At 47.9% G+C, this 17,267-nt stretch overlaps 2 protein-coding genes across 7 annotated transcripts in view; one reads left to right on the top strand and one right to left on the bottom strand.

The window, feature by feature from the left end:
* The window catches only part of Pias1 (protein inhibitor of activated STAT 1), a 90,706-nt gene extending 86,662 nt beyond the window's left edge, over positions 1 to 4,044 (top strand). For all 5 annotated transcript variants that reach the window (XM_070043031.1, XM_070043032.1, XM_070043030.1 and 2 more), the window contains exon 14: positions 332 to 4,044. In XM_070043031.1, the coding sequence (XP_069899132.1) occupies positions 332 to 625 (294 nt within the window). In that variant the 3' untranslated portion in view covers positions 626 to 4,044. The remainder of the gene's footprint in view (positions 1 to 331) is intronic.
* Positions 4,045 to 6,832: 2,788 nt separating this feature from the next.
* Calml4 (calmodulin like 4) lies at positions 6,833 to 15,823 on the bottom strand. 2 transcript variants are annotated; one of them, XM_070042721.1, is made up of 5 exons: positions 15,734 to 15,823; positions 15,629 to 15,659; positions 10,532 to 10,672; positions 9,552 to 9,740; positions 6,833 to 7,180 (listed from the first exon to the last, which is right to left on the bottom strand). In XM_070042721.1, the coding sequence occupies exons 1-5, from the start codon at positions 15,734 to 15,736 to the stop codon at positions 7,083 to 7,085; spliced, it is 462 nt and encodes a 153-aa protein (XP_069898822.1). In that variant the 5' UTR covers positions 15,737 to 15,823; the 3' UTR covers positions 6,833 to 7,082. The 2 variants fall into 2 exon arrangements, with proteins under 2 accessions (XP_069898822.1, XP_069898823.1); XM_070042722.1 differs by lacking the exon at positions 15,629 to 15,659 and having other exon boundaries at positions 15,734 to 15,790.
* Between the last annotated feature and the right edge of the window lie 1,444 nt (positions 15,824 to 17,267).

Genomic DNA, 17,267 nt, shown 5'->3' with positions numbered 1-17,267 from the left:
TTCTTAAATGTCAGCTTCCTGAGTAGCTAGAATGATAGTGTGAGCCATGGGTGCCAGTCTGGATTATCTTTGCTACTGCTTCTGAGCATATGAGAACTTTCAGAAATGCATGATGAAATACAAACTAAAAAGTATTTTTTTTTCCAGTTTGAGCTACAAAATGTCTCAGGATCAGTAATGTAGTTATTAAAATTAGGCCATTTGTTTTTGCAAAATGCCTCGAGTGTTTCGGACATACCCAGGATGTGTTTAAATGAGCACTTTGCTCTTGTTAAGGTCCATATACTTCTATGAGTGTAATAAACGTGTTCGTCTCTGGTCTCCACCCTAGCATTACAACACCTCCTTGCTTGCCGCCGCCGCAGCAGCAGTTTCTGATGATCAAGACCTCCTACATTCGTCGCGGTTCTTTCCATATACCTCCTCACAGATGTTTCTCGATCAGTTAAGTGCAGGAGGCAGCACTTCTCTGCCAAACACCAATGGAAGCAGCAGCGGCAGCAACAGCAGCCTTGTGTCTTCCAACAGCCTAAGGGAGAGTCACAGCCATGCAGTGGCGAACAGGAGCAGCACGGACACAGCATCAATCTTCGGCATCATACCAGACATCATCTCCTTGGACTGACTCCCTTGCCCTGCTGCTCCCACCCCATCCCAGATTAAATGAACTTGGCAGAAAGAAGAGAACTGTGTGCTCTGATTTACCTTATTCTGTTTAGAAAAAGTACACGTATGGGGTTTTTTTTCCTCTTTTTAGGAAAAAAAAATTAAAAGAAATGTACAGAGAACAAAACTATATTTTCAGTTTTACTTTTGTATATAAATCTAAGACTGCCTGTCTGATAAAACACTTGTTTAAAAAAAAAAAAAGGAAAGAAAAGAAAAAAGAAGCACCACAAACCACCTTCAGTTTTCATGTTTTTAGTTTATCATTTCTGGATTCTGAAGATTTTTTTTCATCATTTGTCCTATTTGGTTTTATTTTGCTTCAGTGGCATTATTTTATTTGCAGTAACAGAAAAGGAGTTGCATGTATGACATTTTAAATTGTGGGCTTTGTTGTGGGGAGGGAATGGGAGGGATAGTTTGATTTCTATTTTTGAAAAGCAACAGACTTGGACTCTGTTTGTGTGTGCACATTTCATCCAGCCTTAAGTTATAACTCATCTGTCCCGCTGCATTCTCTGTGTATTTCCACACAGTCCTGTGTGTATGTGTTGAGTGTACGTGTATGTGTTTCTGTCATCATTGTCCTCTCTTGTCCTGAGTTTGCATTCAGTTAATAAATCAGTTGCCTGCTTCTCTCAGAGTGCTTTGAAGGTCTAGAACTCATGTATGAGTATCCTTTATCAGCTATACCAATTCCCCCCCCTCCATATTCTCTGTTACATGCTGTATACCCTGAGAACGTGTCTCAGAGATGCTGAAGGAAAGCTGTCTGGGTAAGGAGTAAGGTTTACTTACTTACACTTTAGTTCCTGATTCTAAATCTGGATTGCCAGTATTGTGTACTTAAACCAAGTCTGTGAATACCTGTTTTTGGGGCCACAGGGTAACCAGTTGTCATGTAAGACCTTCATACCAAAGTAAGAGATGAAAATAACTTTTGAGAGCCCTCAGAAGGAAAGACAACATGATCCTAAAGCTAATTCTATTTGGAAAATGCAGGGCACCATACATGTAGATCAGTAGAAACCTATTTGATAAACAGTTGGAATTCAAAATGTGTTTGAATCTTAGTCATTTTTATTCTCTCTTTCTGTGTGTACTTATTTTCCTTACCTTGTTTATTTTTCCCTTCACCTTTTAATGACAAGCATGACATAGGAAAGTCATTTTTTTTAATTCACAGATCAATCTGATCTCTTAATAGTGGAACATGTAAATATATTGAAAACTTTTTCAGGAGATGAATAGAGGTCAAAGAGCAGGATGAATATTTTATTTGCGTTCCAAAACCCTTATCAGAGAGGTTCTCAGGTGTGGAAAATAGATTTCAGTTGACTGATAGTACAGATTTAACAAAAAAGAGAAAGGATTATCTGCCAGGTTTCCAGACTGGATTTTTATATTTCAACCATTAATGTTCTCAGAGTTGATGAAGGACCACCTTGATGTATACATGTATTGTTTTTGTGTTGGTATCAAAATGACCTGTTTTAATCCAGGTAGAACTCAAGATGGCTGTATCTCCAATTGTATGGTGAAATTGACAGTTTACATGACTGTGGCATCCTAAAATAGTATCTTTATACAACATCTCTGCTACTAAATTGTTGACTTGAATTTTGAAAGAGTTGGTGTTGCTATGTATATGTGTGTGTGTATATATGTATTTATAAACAAGTGTGTGTGAGTGACAAGTGAACTGCATAGTCTTTCCCCTTCGCATGTGTATTCTACACATGGCTGGGTTAGTCACAGAACAATTTGCAATAAAACAAAACAAGTTCATTGTCAGCAAAAACAATAATTTTTACATAAATCTGGTGTTATGATGAATAAATAATTTTAAGAATTTTCAATTAGGCTAATTTAAGTAGCATCATAATTTGTATCTCAATTTAGACCAGGGTAGAAATTACTGAAATTGTTTGGGACATTGTTTCTGCTTTTACATTTCAATTGAAAACATTGCTATTAATTTCAGCTACCTTAGAAAAATAGGTCTTTTTTTCTGCCATTGTTAGTGGTCTCAGAATCCTGCTGATACCTGTGTGATGCTGAGTTACTAACCCTTGGAATGATCCAGTTGAAAACGTGTCCCTTTTTCTTTCTCCAATCCAGTTTTGAAGGTTTAATTTTCTTCTGCATCCCTGCCTTTTAGGAGCCTAAAGGAAGAGGAGAAATAGGGAGAAATAAATATCTGTTCCAGGGCTGTAGGGTCATGTTCCCATGGGAGAATTAGCCATTTTGGTTCTTTCCACTTTGTGAGGTGGTGTCTCCTTCATTTGTTGGCTTTCTAGAATGTCAAATTAGGTAAGTGGTTAATCTTTCTGTTGGTCCCGTCAGTATCAGTCATGCACTACATCATCTTCTGAGCTTTAGAAATGCACGTAGTCACTTCATCTTTCTTACCTTAGCCCACCCCCACCCCTAATCCCCACCTGTGGCAACCCTTGTGCTGCTGTCTGTACAGAGCGGTTATCCGAATCTAGGCAAGTTGAGTGGCCCTTTCCTTGGTCTTTTATAACCACATATGTTTGTGTTTCTCTACAGTATTGTGTGTGTGCATGTGTGTATAGGTCAATATGCACACATCTTTGATAAAACTAGCTGTTTGACTAGCAGGGTTGAAGTGGCTTTTAAATACTATGTGGGCATTATTAGACATCTTTTGTAAAAAAAAAAAAAAAATCCAAAACTTAACCATGCCACGCTTGATTAACTTATTTTGAGCATTAAATTTTTTCTATTAGACATGATCACAATTTTACATTACTGACTTAAGATTTGCTTATGTGTCTGAAAAATGTGGTTTCTTGATAGATTTTTTTTCCTTTGAAACAAGTGAGTAGAATTGAATAAATATGTCCCAATTGTAAATTTATAAATGTGGCAAGAACATTTTTAAAACAATTTCAATTTTAAATACATAAAACTTTTAGGTTCTTCAGAACTTTCTAAAGCACATTTGAATTTATTTTAGTAAGAATTTAGTTTTTATCAGTACATGTTCAATTCTGGTTTTTTTAATTAAATACAAAGCTTAGGTTTCAGAAAGAGGGAGGGTAAATAGCTGGTGGTCCCAGAGTGTGCTGCTGTTTAACAAAGGGGGAAGTGTATATAAACAGATATAAAAGTTATCATAAATTCCACGAACTTAAATCTGTGATTCATTGCCTTAAAACTTTCTCTCTTAGAATTTCCGTACCGCATGCCAAACAAGTAAAATGGCTTTTAAAAATGTATAGTAGACCAATGTCAGTTTGTATAAAAGTACCAAGTGAAAATATTTATTACATGCATTGGAAAAAATGTTTACCTATTGAATGTTACCTGTTTATGTAGAGCTCTTTAGATGTAATAAAAGAAAAGCCTTCAGTTACTTTGTCTTCTGTAAACTAGTAGTACTGGGTACACAGGGGCAATCCCTACAGAAAAGTGCTAAGACTTTGTGCTGTCAGAGCCTCTTTCATCCAGATTTCCAAGCTTGACAAGTAACTAATGCTTCTACTTTGACTGGTAATAAACAGCCATCAATTCCCATATTGAAATAAGGCTAGTTCTGTAATGAACCACCGCCACTGTCTATTTGGTGGTTTTAAATCTGTCTAATATTTGCAGTTTGAGAGCTAAGAGGCCTTTTTTCTTTCCATTCTTTCTTGCAAACAGCCCCAGGTGCTAAGTAAACCAATTGGAATTTCAGGAATGAACCTGAAACCAGGACTGGAAGCTTAAAAGCCTCCTGGGATAGACCTCTTCCAGCCAACTAACACCCATTGTTGTTACACAGTGCATCTGGAAGAGCCCAGGTTCTGCTCTGCCCGGACACTGGCTCTGTTTTTGGCAAAAGTAAACTTGAGCTTATTAGGAAAATTAGGGGGAAAAAAAAAAAAGCTGGCTTAATGTCATACTAGAGCCAGTTCGATAAATATGTTAAAGACCTTTGAGGGAAAGCTTGACACTTCTTTGTCCTATATACCTTATCGGGTCTATTATTTGTTGACTCTTTGGTATTCCAGGTTGGCTTGGCAGGCCTGCTTTCCTGGTGTCCCTTCCCTAGATGACTAAAATACTGCTCTCCCTGGGAGGCCAAGGCCTAACTTGCCCCCTCAGGAGAAGGTAATGGCCACTCAGATGTGTTGTCCTCACTTGCTCAGGCCTCTTATTCCAGAATTCCAGCCCCCCCCCCCCCCCCCCAGTAGCCTAGCCTGTGTTTCTGTTTTAAGACAGGGCCTCACTGTTGCCTAGGTGGGCTGGAACTCTGATCTAACTGCTTCAGCCTTCCAAATGCTAATATTGGAATTGTGTACCACCATACCCAGCATGTTTTTGCATCCCCGAAGGCCACAAAATCTTACCACCTACCCCACAAAACCTAATCTGCCCTACACTGTGGCCCCAGGCCCCCAGCTGGTGATTAAAACTGCTCACAGTGTACAGCCGGTGGGAGTTCCTACTCAATTCTATTGCAGTTCTATTGCTGGGGAGATGGATGCCATAGGGCAAGTAGGATCCTCCTTTCTGTTTGGCCTGAAGCCACATTGCATCAATGAGGTAGCTCAACGGAGACTGCCCCCTGCAGTTTTCCCAGTGCCTAGCCCTTATAAAATGTGTGTCCTGTACCTTCTGAAAGATAACATCCCATTATTTGGCTTTCTGCCTCTGCCACGAGGGGACTATTAGACAAAGTTGCAGGCTGATGATACATAAAAGGATGAAAACCTTGGTACTTGGAGCTCTGACCCTGCAGGTGCTGTTCTGACACTCCCTCAGCCTAGCAGCTAAGTTGATAGTAATAGTGGTTCATGATTTGATGAGCCTGGGGACACCTGAGTACCAGGCTTGGCTGCTCGGAGGGATCCCTGATGGACTGGTCCCCACCAGTGTTCTTGTGTTCTGACCATGGCCGGAACCCTCTCTGTTAGTCTCAGGAAAGTGGCTCAAGGTCATGGCTGCTCTGGGCCCGTGAGCAGATCATCCTCATTCCTGGAGCCCCTCTGCTTGCCAACAGAGCCCAGGGCACTATTTAGAATTCTATGAGAAACATTTTCAGGGCTGATGCCTTAGTGAAAGTGATTGGTCCCATCCTTGAGTACCCACTGTTCAGCTTATATTGTTTATTCTAGTCTGTTTTAATGCTACTGTTTGTGAAAGAGTATCCTAAATTATGTAACTCATGGAGATGGAAATAACAAACGTTTTTGTTTTGTTTTAGTCAACCATGGGGCTTTAACTCTGAGCCTGGGCGCTGTCCCTCAGCTCTTCAGCTCAAGGATAGCGTTCTACCACTTGAGCCACAGCACCACTTTCAGTTTTCTGGTGGTTTACTGAAGAGTCTCATGGACACTGCCTGGGATGGCTTTGAACTGCAATCCTCAGATATCAGCCTCCTGAGTAGCTAGGATTACAGGCGTGAGCCACTGACGCATGGCTTAACAAACTTGTTTTGGTGCTGGTACTGGGATTTGAACTGAGGGCCTCATCCTATCACTTGGCATTTTTGCTAAAAGCTGGCACTCTGCCTCTTGAGCTATGCCATCCACTTCTGAAAATAAGAACTGGTAACTGGGCCTGTGGTGCTACAAGAAATGTAGTGTGTGGTTTTGCTCTTTTTAGTGGCCTTATCTTAGAAATGTAGCCAGGTGCTGGTGGCTCACACATGTTTCAGAGTCAGCTGAGGTAGGAAAGGCCTTAAGACTCTTACCTCCAATTAACCACCAGAAAACCAGAAGAGGCGCTGTGGCTCAAAAGTGGTAGAGTCCTATCCTTGAGCAAAGAGTTCGGGGACTGTGCCCAGGCCCTGAGACATGCCCTGCAACTGATCCCCCCCCCCCAAAAAAAAAAAATGGACAGTGGTTTTAACACCCAAATGCAGAATGTGCTCTTTCTTCTAGCAGACTGCCCTTGGTAGGAGAAAACTACTATGGGTGACTGGTTCCTTCTATTCTATAGGTTGCTAAGCATTTTCCAGTTGTTGTTCCTCCCCACCCCCGACAAAATCGTTGTCTTCCCTCAGTGGATTGTATCAAGGGAGATGAGGAATCCAGCTGTCATGGGGAGTGGCGAGGCTTTGAAGTGAAGTGATCTTCCCAAAACTGGAGGGTGGCAGGGCCAGGACTGGAATGCAAGCCTGACTCCATGTTGCAAAGGGCTAGATCAATGGCAGTTGCTAAAATCGACACAGACTTTATTGAAGACATGCTGGGCCCTTCTCCTGATGGAGAGCTGCTACGATGCTTCACTTTTGAATCTTCCTTATTCAAAAAACAAAAAGTTGCTAAAACCATGGCTAAGATTGTTTATTGCTACTGAGGCGATGCCATCTTGCTGCCACCTCCCCAGAGTGAAAACACCTTCTTAAAATGAATCAGCCCTGGTTTTCGGGCCCCTGACGGAGGCTACGGTGCTCTGCCCAGTCAGTAATCTTGAACAGGAAGGGTGATCTTCTGGATAAATTCATCATACTTCACTTGGCCATCTGGTTCAATACCCGTTTCCTTAAAAAGGTCATCCACTACAATAAATCACATTCATTTGTCACGTTAGATGTGTTGGTATAAGACACTGAGTTCTCTGGAAGTTGGGATCTCCAGGGGGTCTTCCCTGAGTGATATCATAGATGGGGGATTCAATCAGATGACAGAAGGACAGTCTTCCCCCCGCCCCATCCCCTATTTGAGCATCACTGGTTCAATGTTGAGGCTTTCTGGAGAGGCTCTGGTAGGGGAAGGGAAGGGTCCAAGGAAGATTCAGTTACTGAATCCTTATTTTAAAAATACCTGTGCCTTGTACTGCATTGAGAGATTTGGCCTAGTTGGTTTACCACTTAACCACTCACCCTTCCAGCAACATGAATTTCCTCTGCAGTGTCACCACCAGCCTTGCCAGTCCAGGCTCTGACCTGCCTCTGTCCCCTGCCTTCTCCTCCTCGCTAACCCTGTGTTTACACCAAGAAGATGTTGACAAGTATCTGCTACTAACCTACAAATGTGTGGGAGCTGGGGAGACAGCTCAGCAGGAAAGCACCAGCCTGGCTTGTGCCCTGGGTGTGATCCACCATAGTAATAAGGACTTTGTATGTCCACACCCTGAAGACTGCCATTATTGTGCATTGATCTAATGAAATAACTAGCTTGTCCCTGGGATTTGCTGAAACATTGCAGCTTACCTTTTTCTACAGTGATCTCTCAGGATCAATCTACCTTTGGTGCTTTGGGCCCATTTTTACCCTCTTGCAAAACTGATCTTGATACCCTGCCTCCACTTCCCTGGCCCTAGATATACCCACATATCCTTGGACAGGGAGAAAACCTCCTTTGCCTCCCTCTTACCTATCTGGAGGGGATCATTTCTGTGCTTAGACTGGAAGGTATTCTGAGTGTGTTTGAAGTGACCAACGACATCATTTGTCTTCATGGAGAAGTTCTACCCTGAACTGTAGCAGCCTGTAGGTGGCAGTCTCAGCTCCAGGATTAGTGCCAGGCAGGCATCCGCTCCCCTTTGCCCACTGCAGCCGTCTGAGCCTTGGGGCACAGTGGCTCATTTGCTGTTCCTTAGACCCCTGAGCTTCCCTGTCCAGGAAAACGGCCTCTAACTTCTGATACCCTGTCTCTACGGCCAGTGAGAGGGAATTGGGTTTCTACCAGCTCCCTGGAACTGTTCTTTGCTGTTTTCTGGCTAGACAAGTGAGATGTGTTGTGGACATGTTGTTGGTTTGGACAGAGGTCACAAACCATAGGAATTAAGGCCCTGCTACCTTGGCACTGATCTTGCAGCTATACACCTAAGGGCCACCAGTGTCCGTGGAGGCTGAAAAGGGAAGGTGATCTATTCATATAAACACAGACATGGTGTAAGATGAGACCACGTTAGTGGCCAGCCTGAGAGCTGGGGAAAACGAATCTGCCTGCCCGAGTGCTATTTTTGAACCCTCGGTGCTGTGCCTTTGTGAGAGCAAATGAGACCTGAGCAGACTGGTTTACAGAATGGTGGGTCCCGGAGGTCCCTGGGATGTCTGTGAGGATGTCTTCATTTCTAGTGAGGAAACCTGAGGAATCATGGGTACTCCTCTGGGAGGGGTGCCAGGATTCCTACCTGACTCAAGCTACAACCTCAGAACCTGTGATCTGAGCAAAATGAGGGCTTTTCCCTATCTCCTCCCGAGGTAAGCTGGGAAGTCTGACCGAAAACCCCGACCTTGGTATCAGTGGACTTGGGGCAGGGCCTCAGCACAGGCTGGGGACAGCAGCTGTACTGTCTCCAGGGACAGGAGCTTTCTGGGGGCATTGCAGGTACCCGGCAAGGTCCGGCATGTACTAAGTACGACCCCAGCAGGCTCAGGCCCTCATCTTCCTCTGAGGCAAGAAGGTATGTGGGCTGATGGGAGGTGCAAAGTGAGGCTCCACGGGCCAGGACCTCTCCAACTGCCCTGCAGAGGCCCTTCAGAGCTCTTAGAAGCCGCCTTAGTGCAGAGCCCCATGGCCCCATCAGAGCCAGCTGTGGTGGAACAGCTGGAGATGGGTCTGCTAAGAGCTGAACCCAGCTCCATCTTGCTAATGGCCTTATCCTACCTCTGTCAGTTGAAGGGACTTTTGTGCTCCTAGGGAGACCTCTGAACTAGCCAAACCCCTGCAATGGGCACTTGGACACAGGAAGGCCAGGCACATCATCCACTGCTTGTGCTTGTGGGGGTCCCTCTCCCTTGCCCCCTCCCAACCCTTCTAATTCTATCCCCAAGCCCTTATTTGGCCTGACCTCTGCTCACAGACTTCTGGGCCATGTATGACCTGGCTGTCTGTACAACTTGGGATAACGATGGGTCTCTGATGTCCTTCTCCAGCTCTCTAACCCTCTCCAGCCAGTGGGAGACAAGGCGTGGCCATTACCTTCCTTGTGGGTAAGCTTCTCCCCTAGTTTCATGAGCTTTGACCGTAGCTCAGACGCCATGATGTAGCCTTTCTTCTCCTTGTCAGCCATCAACAGAGCCAGAAGAATCTCTTTCTTTGGGTCCTCTTGTTTTATTTGCATGTGCATTATGGTCAGGAAAGTGGAGAAGTCCAGCTCTCCATTTCTGTCTAAGAGATGGAGACAGAGCAGTGAGCAAAGGGGAAATGGCTCTTCTTGAAGAAAGTACAGGGAACAATAATAAAATTACGCTTAATCCAACCACTAACAGAAAAAACTGCTCAGCAGCATTTTGGGTGGGTGGGTTATCTCCAGCTTTTCTAGCAAGTTGACATCATTTGTAGATCAGCCTTTAAAATCAGAACCAGCTGGGCTCTGGTGGCTCACACCTATAATCCTAGCTACTCAAGAGGCTGAGATCTGAGGATAATAGTTCGAAGCCAGCCTGGGCATGAAATTTCGTGCGACTCTTAGATCCAATTAACCACCAAAGCTCAAAGTGGCTCAAAGTGGTAGAACACTAGCTTTGAGCAAAAGAGCTCAGGTTCAGCACCCAGGCCCCAAGTTCAAACCCTACCATGAACAATAAGTGAATACATAAAAATTAATAAAAACTGAAATCAGACAATCTGGGTTCCAATCCTCTTTCTGCCATTGGCTCTAAAACTCGGCCAGGTTCTGACCTTGATCTCTGCTATAAAGTGGGTCAGGACAGTTCAGCATGGTTTGAGTGAGGTCTCAGGAAAAAAAAAAAAATTCTGGTTGTTGGTTAGCACTGCTTTCCTACAGGTTTGTCGTAGGCTCAGGACTCTGTGGGTCAGGGGTTATCATGAGGATAAAGCCTCGCATTGTACACCTGACCAGGTACTTCCACCACTCTGTGGGGTAAGACCCAGAACCACTGCCCCTCCTCTGGCCACTCCCACCTCAAGCCCCTCCCCACACCCAGCAGCCCTCTTACCTATCCTGTGTGTCTGCAGATGCCGCTGTACCTCTCCTGGCGTCGGACTGGCCCCCAAGCACCTCATGGCCACCAGGAGGTCGGTGGCCTTGATCTTTCCCCTCTGCTGCTTGTCATAGAGGGAGAAGCACTCCTTGTACTCTGCACACAGCCCAGATGGAAGAATACATCTCATTCACTCATTCTCTACCCTGCCGTCTCCCCCATACTTGGCCCCGGCCCACCTCTTCTCCCGACTTCTTTTATTTACTTGTGCATTTGGTTCTGGGGATGAACCTAGAGCCTTATGTTTGTCAGGCAAATGCACAGAGTAAATGGAAGTACAAAAGGACCAAGTCAAGCCAGGCACTGGTAGCTCATGTAATCCTGTAATCCTAGCTACTCAGGAACCTGAGATCTGAGGGTTGTAGGTCAAAGCCAGCCCAGGCAGGAAAGTCCATGAGACTCTTATCTCCAATAAACTATTCAGAAAAAGCCAGAAGTGAGTGGCATTGTGGCTCAAGCTGTAGAACACTAGCCTTGAGCACAGAGAGGCTCAGGGACAGTGTCCAAGCCCTGAGTTCAAGCCCCAGGACCACCCCCACCCCAAAAAAGTGCTGAGTCAAATTGACTATCTCAGAATTAAATCAATAATCAGTAATTCAATATAGGTATGTCCCAAATGTTGCACGGGGTACACTTATACTAAAAAGGGATTATCTGAGATTCAATGTGACTTGGTGTCCTGTGTTTTATCCAGCAATACTGCTTACTCTTTTCCTTCCCCACGCCCTCCCCATCCCACTTCCCCATTTCTGACTAAAATGGAGAAGCTGACTAAAACACCATCCAAAAACTCTCATCCAGGCTCGGCAGAGGGAGAAAGAAACAAGCCCCCCAGCAGAGTGACCATACTGGCAAGGAGGGACCCTTTGTAAACCCTACAGTGTCCTGTCTCCCCTCCAGACAGGCCGGGCAGCCAGCAGCTCCCCTATGTGGTGGTTTATTGCCATTATCACAGCTGTGGAGTCCATGGCACAGCTCAGGTCCTCTCAAGCTGAACTCTGACAAGTCCTGGCCCTGTGTTCAAGCTCAGTAGGAAACTACTAGGAAGTTCGCCCCATGTCTACACAAGGGCCACCAGCAGCCCTCCCTGCAGCCTTTCTCCAGGATGCTTGGTGGAGATGAAATGGCAGCTCCAAGATCTCTGGCTCAGTCCCACGGCTGGCCAGTCAGCGGCTGCCCTCCTGGCTGCCAGCCCCGCCCCCTCCAACCGCCCCATCCCCCAGGCAGATGACAGATGACAGCCAGCAGAGAGCTTGGGAAAGACCCCAGCAGTACTGCGTCTGCCTCTGCCCTGGCTGAGCCAGTGCTCCAGCCCGTTTGCTCCTCACATGCCAGTGGAGAGCCTCAGAGCCAGGGTAGGGGCTTCCTGGGTAGCCCAGGAAGAGTTCCCAGGCCCTGCCGGGTCCTCACAGCCCCTTGATGGCGCCATTTTTATTCCAGTTGTGCAGATAGGGCTGTGCAGTTGAGCCGCCTGGCACTGGTAGTGGAGCTGGGCCCACTGCAGCCCTGCCCTTAGTCCTAGGGCAGCAGTGGAGGAAGGAGGGTAGAAGAAAGCCCCTCAACTCCTCTAGCCCAGTCTCGGGCCCTTGGTGTTCACTAATGGAGCCACTCAGGCCTCCCCTGGACACCTGTCACACTAGGACTTGGCGGTGATGGCAAAAAGTGGGGCCACCAGTGAGGTTAGTCATGACTGCCTCTGTATAGTTTGTATACACAGTCTGGGAAGGTGGCTCAGTGGTAGGGTGCTTGCCTTGCATGCATGAGGCCCTGGGTTTGATTCCTCAGCACCACATAAGCAGAAAAAGCCAGAAGAGGCTGTGGCTCAAGTGGTAGAGCACTAGCCTTGAGCTGAAGAGCTGAGGGACAGTGCCTAGGCCCATGACTGACCAAAAAAATAAATAGAGTTTGTACACACACACACACACACACACACACACACACACACACACACACACACACACACACACACACACACACACACACACACACACACACACCTTCAAAACTCTCTAGAGCCTGAGCTTCGTGAGCACAAACCAAGGACAAGGTTGAATGGCCCTGAGCCTGGTAAAGAAGGGCCAGGGGGCTGGGAATGTGGCTTAGTGGTAGAGTGCTTGCCTAGCACGCATGAAGCCCTGGGTTCAGTTCCTCCGTACCACATAAATAGAAAAAGGCAGAAGTGGCACTGTGGCTCAAGTGGTAGAATGCTAGCCTTGAGCACAGAGAGGCTCAAAGACAGTACCTAGGCCCTGAGTTCAAGCTCCAGGACCAGCAAAAAAAGGGAGGGGGGGCCAGGACTCAGCACAAGGTCTCAGCTTTGTGGAGTTTTTATTTTGTTTTGTTTTTTCTTATGCCAGTCCTGGGGCTTGAATTCAGGGCCTGGGTGCTGTCCTTAATCTCTTTTGCCCAAGGTTGGTGCTCTACCATTAGAGCCATAACCCCACTTCCAGCTTTTTTTTTGGTGGGGGAAGGGGATGATTAATTGGAAATAAGAGTCTCACATACTTTTCTGCCCAGGATGGCTTTGAACTGCAATCCTCCCTCAGATCTCAGCCTCTTGAGTAGCTAGAGTTACAGGCATAAGCCACTGGTGCCTGGCTTTCAGCTTTGGTTCTTGCAAAACCTAGTACCTTCTAAGAGGATATCCACAGAGGGCCCAGACTCGGCTGCCACCCTGGAGACTGCTCACGGCCATTGCACAGAGTCTTGCCAGCTAGCTTTCCACATGAAAGATGAGCCCCAGGCTCTCCTAAGGCTTCCTCTGGCTGTTGTCCCTGGGGCCCAGGACTGGCTGGCTGGGAACCCACTGTATCGCCCATGGGCACTGTATCAGTGCCTGGCAGGCAGCTTGTAGCCTCTGACACAAGCAAGGCAGGGCTCAAACGGAGCCAGGCTTCTAACAAGCCCGGGGTTCTCTGTCTCCTGACCTGACGAATCCCCTCTTCAACCTGCAGTCAGGGGCAATTTGGGATTCCAGTGCCGCAACAAGAACCCTAGCAAACAGCGCTGCCTCCCACTGCCCTCCTCCTTTCCCTCCCTCTCTCTTTCCCCACCCCTCCATGATTTTTCTCCTTCTCAGCCATCTAACTTGGTCTCCCCCTGCTTTCTTCTTGTCCCTCCTTAGACCAGTCGGTTATGTCTCTAACGTCTAGAACAGGGCTGGCAGGGAAAAAGGGACTCACAAATGCTCTGAGTGAAAGAATGACTTAGGGTTCATGAATTGGGTTAAAACCATCTCAAGGGTGTCTGGGAAGGTGGCTTAACGGTAGAGTGCTTGCCTAGCATACATGAAGCCCTGGGTTTGACTCCTTAGTACCACATAAACAGAAAAAGCCAGAAGTTGCGCTGTGGCTCAAGTGGCAGAGCACTAGCTTTGAGCACAGAGAGGCTCAGGAAAGTGCCCAGGTCGTGAATTCAAGCTCCAGGACTGCCCCACCCCAAAAAACAACCCTTAAGTCCCCCCTTGGGAAAGTCCTCACACAAGAGACCCCTAAGGCTGGGTACCAGTACTGCACTGGACAAGTTTTATGAACATCTCTAAGGCACGTGTGCAGGTTTATTGTGCCCTTGACAGCCATAAAGGTAACACGTGACTCACACGAGAGAAAAGATGCGATACTCATTATAAATTCCACCTGGCCAACAAGCGAACCACGTCAAAGATGATTGCGTCAGCTCCTCACAGTTTTGATTCAGACATGGTTTGAAGAGTGACGTTGTAAACTTGCCCGAAGAACGCAATTGTGTTTTCCAATGAACTGGAAATTATACTATCATTGAATCAGGTAGTTGATGATCTACTTTTAACTCTTTCTCACCCTGGTATAAATTATTCTTTCAGCACTAAGACCCCAGGGCTGTCTGAGCTTCCATTAGGGACTGGGGTATTGTTTGAATCCTACACAATTTAGTTAATGGCTGGCTTTAACTCCTAAAGGCGCAGCTTGTACCCGTGTCCAGCACACAAAGTATGCTTTCCCATCCCTCTCCTGCAAAGTCTGGTGAGGGGACCATTCTCCCTACCCCACACATGGGGACACAGACACAGGGGCAAGTCACCACCACCAGACACCCTGTTGTTCCCCTCGCTGTCCAGCCCTCTAATTGCCTCATATCCAAACTTGGGTGGAGAACCCCAACTCCTCCCTTTAGTCAGTCACCTCCAGATCAGGGCAAGAGAGGCTCTGTCTACATTGGTCCTAGTGCATTCAAGTCCCCTGGCCCACCCCCTCTGGCCTTGGCTTGAGTCCATGGGGAGTCACAATACCTCACCACCCTGCTAGATGGAACCCAACAAACCCTTGACTTAGAATCCCAGCTCAGGCCACCCATAGTTCCTTCCAGGGAGCTGCCCTGGATTGCAAGGACTCCGTGGGCCCCAGGTGACTGCCATTTTATCTCCAGTAGCCAGGGAGATGGTGGCCAGATGCCATCCCACAGCGGTGCAGCAGGGAGTGGCCCATCTGGTCCACTGTCAACTGCTGGGCAGCCCAAGTAGCTCCAGAAGGCTCTGGACTCAGAGCTCTCTGCCGTCTCTGCCGGGGTAGGGGTCTCCTGCCTGAGTTCTGTGTAACTCCACCCCTTTCCTGGCTTGTGAAACCACAGCTCTGCTCTGAAGAAAGTGAAACCTTCAAAGTGCTCACCCTCAAACTCAACAGGAGGGAACCCCCAGCGGCCCTTTACTTTGATGGGGAAACTGAGGCCCAGAGAAAAGGATCCAATTCAAAGACAGACTCTCCCTGTTTCCCTTACCTCCAACCATTACATTTACTCATCTGTCTCCTGTCCTAGCCTCTTCCTGTTTAGCTACCGACTCTGGGCTGTCCTGTGAGCAGTCTTGGCCCAGCCAGAGGGCTGACAACACAAAGCGGGTGGCCCCACCGTGGATATTCGCTAGGTCAGCACGGGCCTCCAAGCAGCATGGTGGGGGAAGGGAGGGGACACCTCTCACCCACCTCCCTCCTTCCACCAGGGACACGGAGCACATCAGATGGCCTAACTGAGACCCACATTTTGTTGGGAGTTGCTAATTAAAGAGTGAACGCAACCTACCATTAATTTGATCCTGGGAAAGGAACTTGGCCTGCAGCAGAGAGAGAAGAGTCAGGGATGGCGTCACCAGAGGTCTCCCCGCCCGGTGGGCCCTCGCTCACTCACCATGGTGGGACACCGGCTGCTTCAGAACCAGGAAGGCCCAGCTGCTTCCTCTGGCTGCCAGTGCAAAGTCCTCCGGGTGAGGCCCCAGGAATAAATCCTCGCTGCCATGGAGACGGAGCCCGATGCTGCCCTGGGTCAGGTTCCAGCTTCCGACAGTGGAGGACTGGGTGGGGGGGAGGGGGAGGACTGGCGGATGCTCAGAAACTGGCGATTCCCAGGGGACTGGACAGGTGGACTTGCGTGGGAATCGGACCACAGCAGAGCCCTTCCAGACTGGGCCCACATCCTTGTCCAGAGCCTGGACAGGGGGCCCTGCTCCTGGGGCTAGGCTGGAGCTGGGCACGCACAAACTCACAGCCCATGATCCCACTGATGATGGAGCCTGTCCAGCACAACGCAGCTCAGAACAGGGTTTCAAGTCCTTCCTGTAGGTTTCACCTTGCAGGGCTTCAGTTTCTCTACCAGGCTCCACGCAGAGCTGCTGGGAGAATCAAATCGACTGCAGCCTGTTCTCCTTATGGGGATCTGGGACGGCAAGGCTGGACTTCCAGACCCACAGCTGCTATTGGGGTGAAGCCTCTGGGTGACCCCCCCGCACCCACCTGACCCGAAGCACCTCACTTTTCTTCCCCGCCCTTCCACATTTGATGCTGAGTCCCATCCCAGGGTAGGCAATTCCTGAGAGGCACCTGATCCAGGCTTCGGTCCTCGGCAAGCCATGTGCAGCCCTGGGGGCTTGCCCCAAATCATCCACGGGAAGGGCCATGGGTAGGTAAAACACGTCCTGGGGGCTGCTTGTTCTCTTCTTTTAAAAATATTTATTTTTATGAAGCCATTGTACAAAGGAGTTTCCATTCCAGAAGTCAGGCTAGGAGTGCACTGCATTGTGATCAGTTCACCCCTTCCATCACCCCCCCCATTTTCCCGATCATGTTCTCTTTAGTCCTGAACCCCAGATGCTGTTGGCTGGGGGCTGACATCTCCACTGCCCTCCTCTGAGCCCCTTCCCTCCTGCACCCAGGTCTGGACCCCAGGGGAGGGGCCTTGGGTAGGGAGATTTCCCACCCCCTCTACCCCCCACCCCAGCCCACTGGACAAGGCCTCCAAGCAGAGCTTTGATGGAAGAGCTCTAGGATCGTTCTTCCCTAGAAATGCAGGCAGCCCCTGCTATGTTCCTGGGCACCATCAGGCTAAGCCCCCACAAGTCTGAGCCGACAGGCTTCTATTGTGCCCACAGGCCACAGAGGTGGCCTCAGAGGGCCATCTGCTTCTGTTTCCCCATCCTGGACCTGCACACCCCAGCAGAGACCTCAGGCAAGAGTGCAGGGCTGGCTCTCCTGGAGGGGGCTGTAGCCCCAGAACTCAGGTCACCTGGAACCTTATGTGGAAGTAGTCACATAACCTTACATGGAAACAGGGTCCTTGCGACAGAATCAAGAGCTCATACTGGAGCTGGGTGGTCCTCACGATGAACAGTTCAGACACAGCTACAAGAAGCCAAGTGCTGGCCACCCAAGCAGAGACGGAGCCCAGG

The sequence above is a fragment of the Dipodomys merriami genome, unplaced genomic scaffold, assembly GCF_024711535.1.
Source record: "Dipodomys merriami isolate MVZ:Mamm:240054 unplaced genomic scaffold, mDipMer1.0.p SCAF_33, whole genome shotgun sequence".
Classification (NCBI taxonomy): Eukaryota; Metazoa; Chordata; class Mammalia; order Rodentia; family Heteromyidae; genus Dipodomys; species Dipodomys merriami.
Note: the sequence above shows the minus strand (reverse complement) of the source record. Positions and strands in the feature narration are given on the sequence as shown.

Bases quoted from the DNA above. Each gene is read 5' to 3' on its own strand.
- Calml4 (XM_070042721.1), bottom strand. The intron at 9,741-10,531 runs GTAAGAGGGCTG...TCCATCTCTTAG, and splicing joins TCTGCAGACACACAGGATAG to ACAGAAATGGAGAGCTGGAC. The intron at 7,181-9,551 runs GTAATGGCCACG...GATTTATTGTAG, and splicing joins GAAGCTTACCCACAAGGAAG to TGGATGACCTTTTTAAGGAA.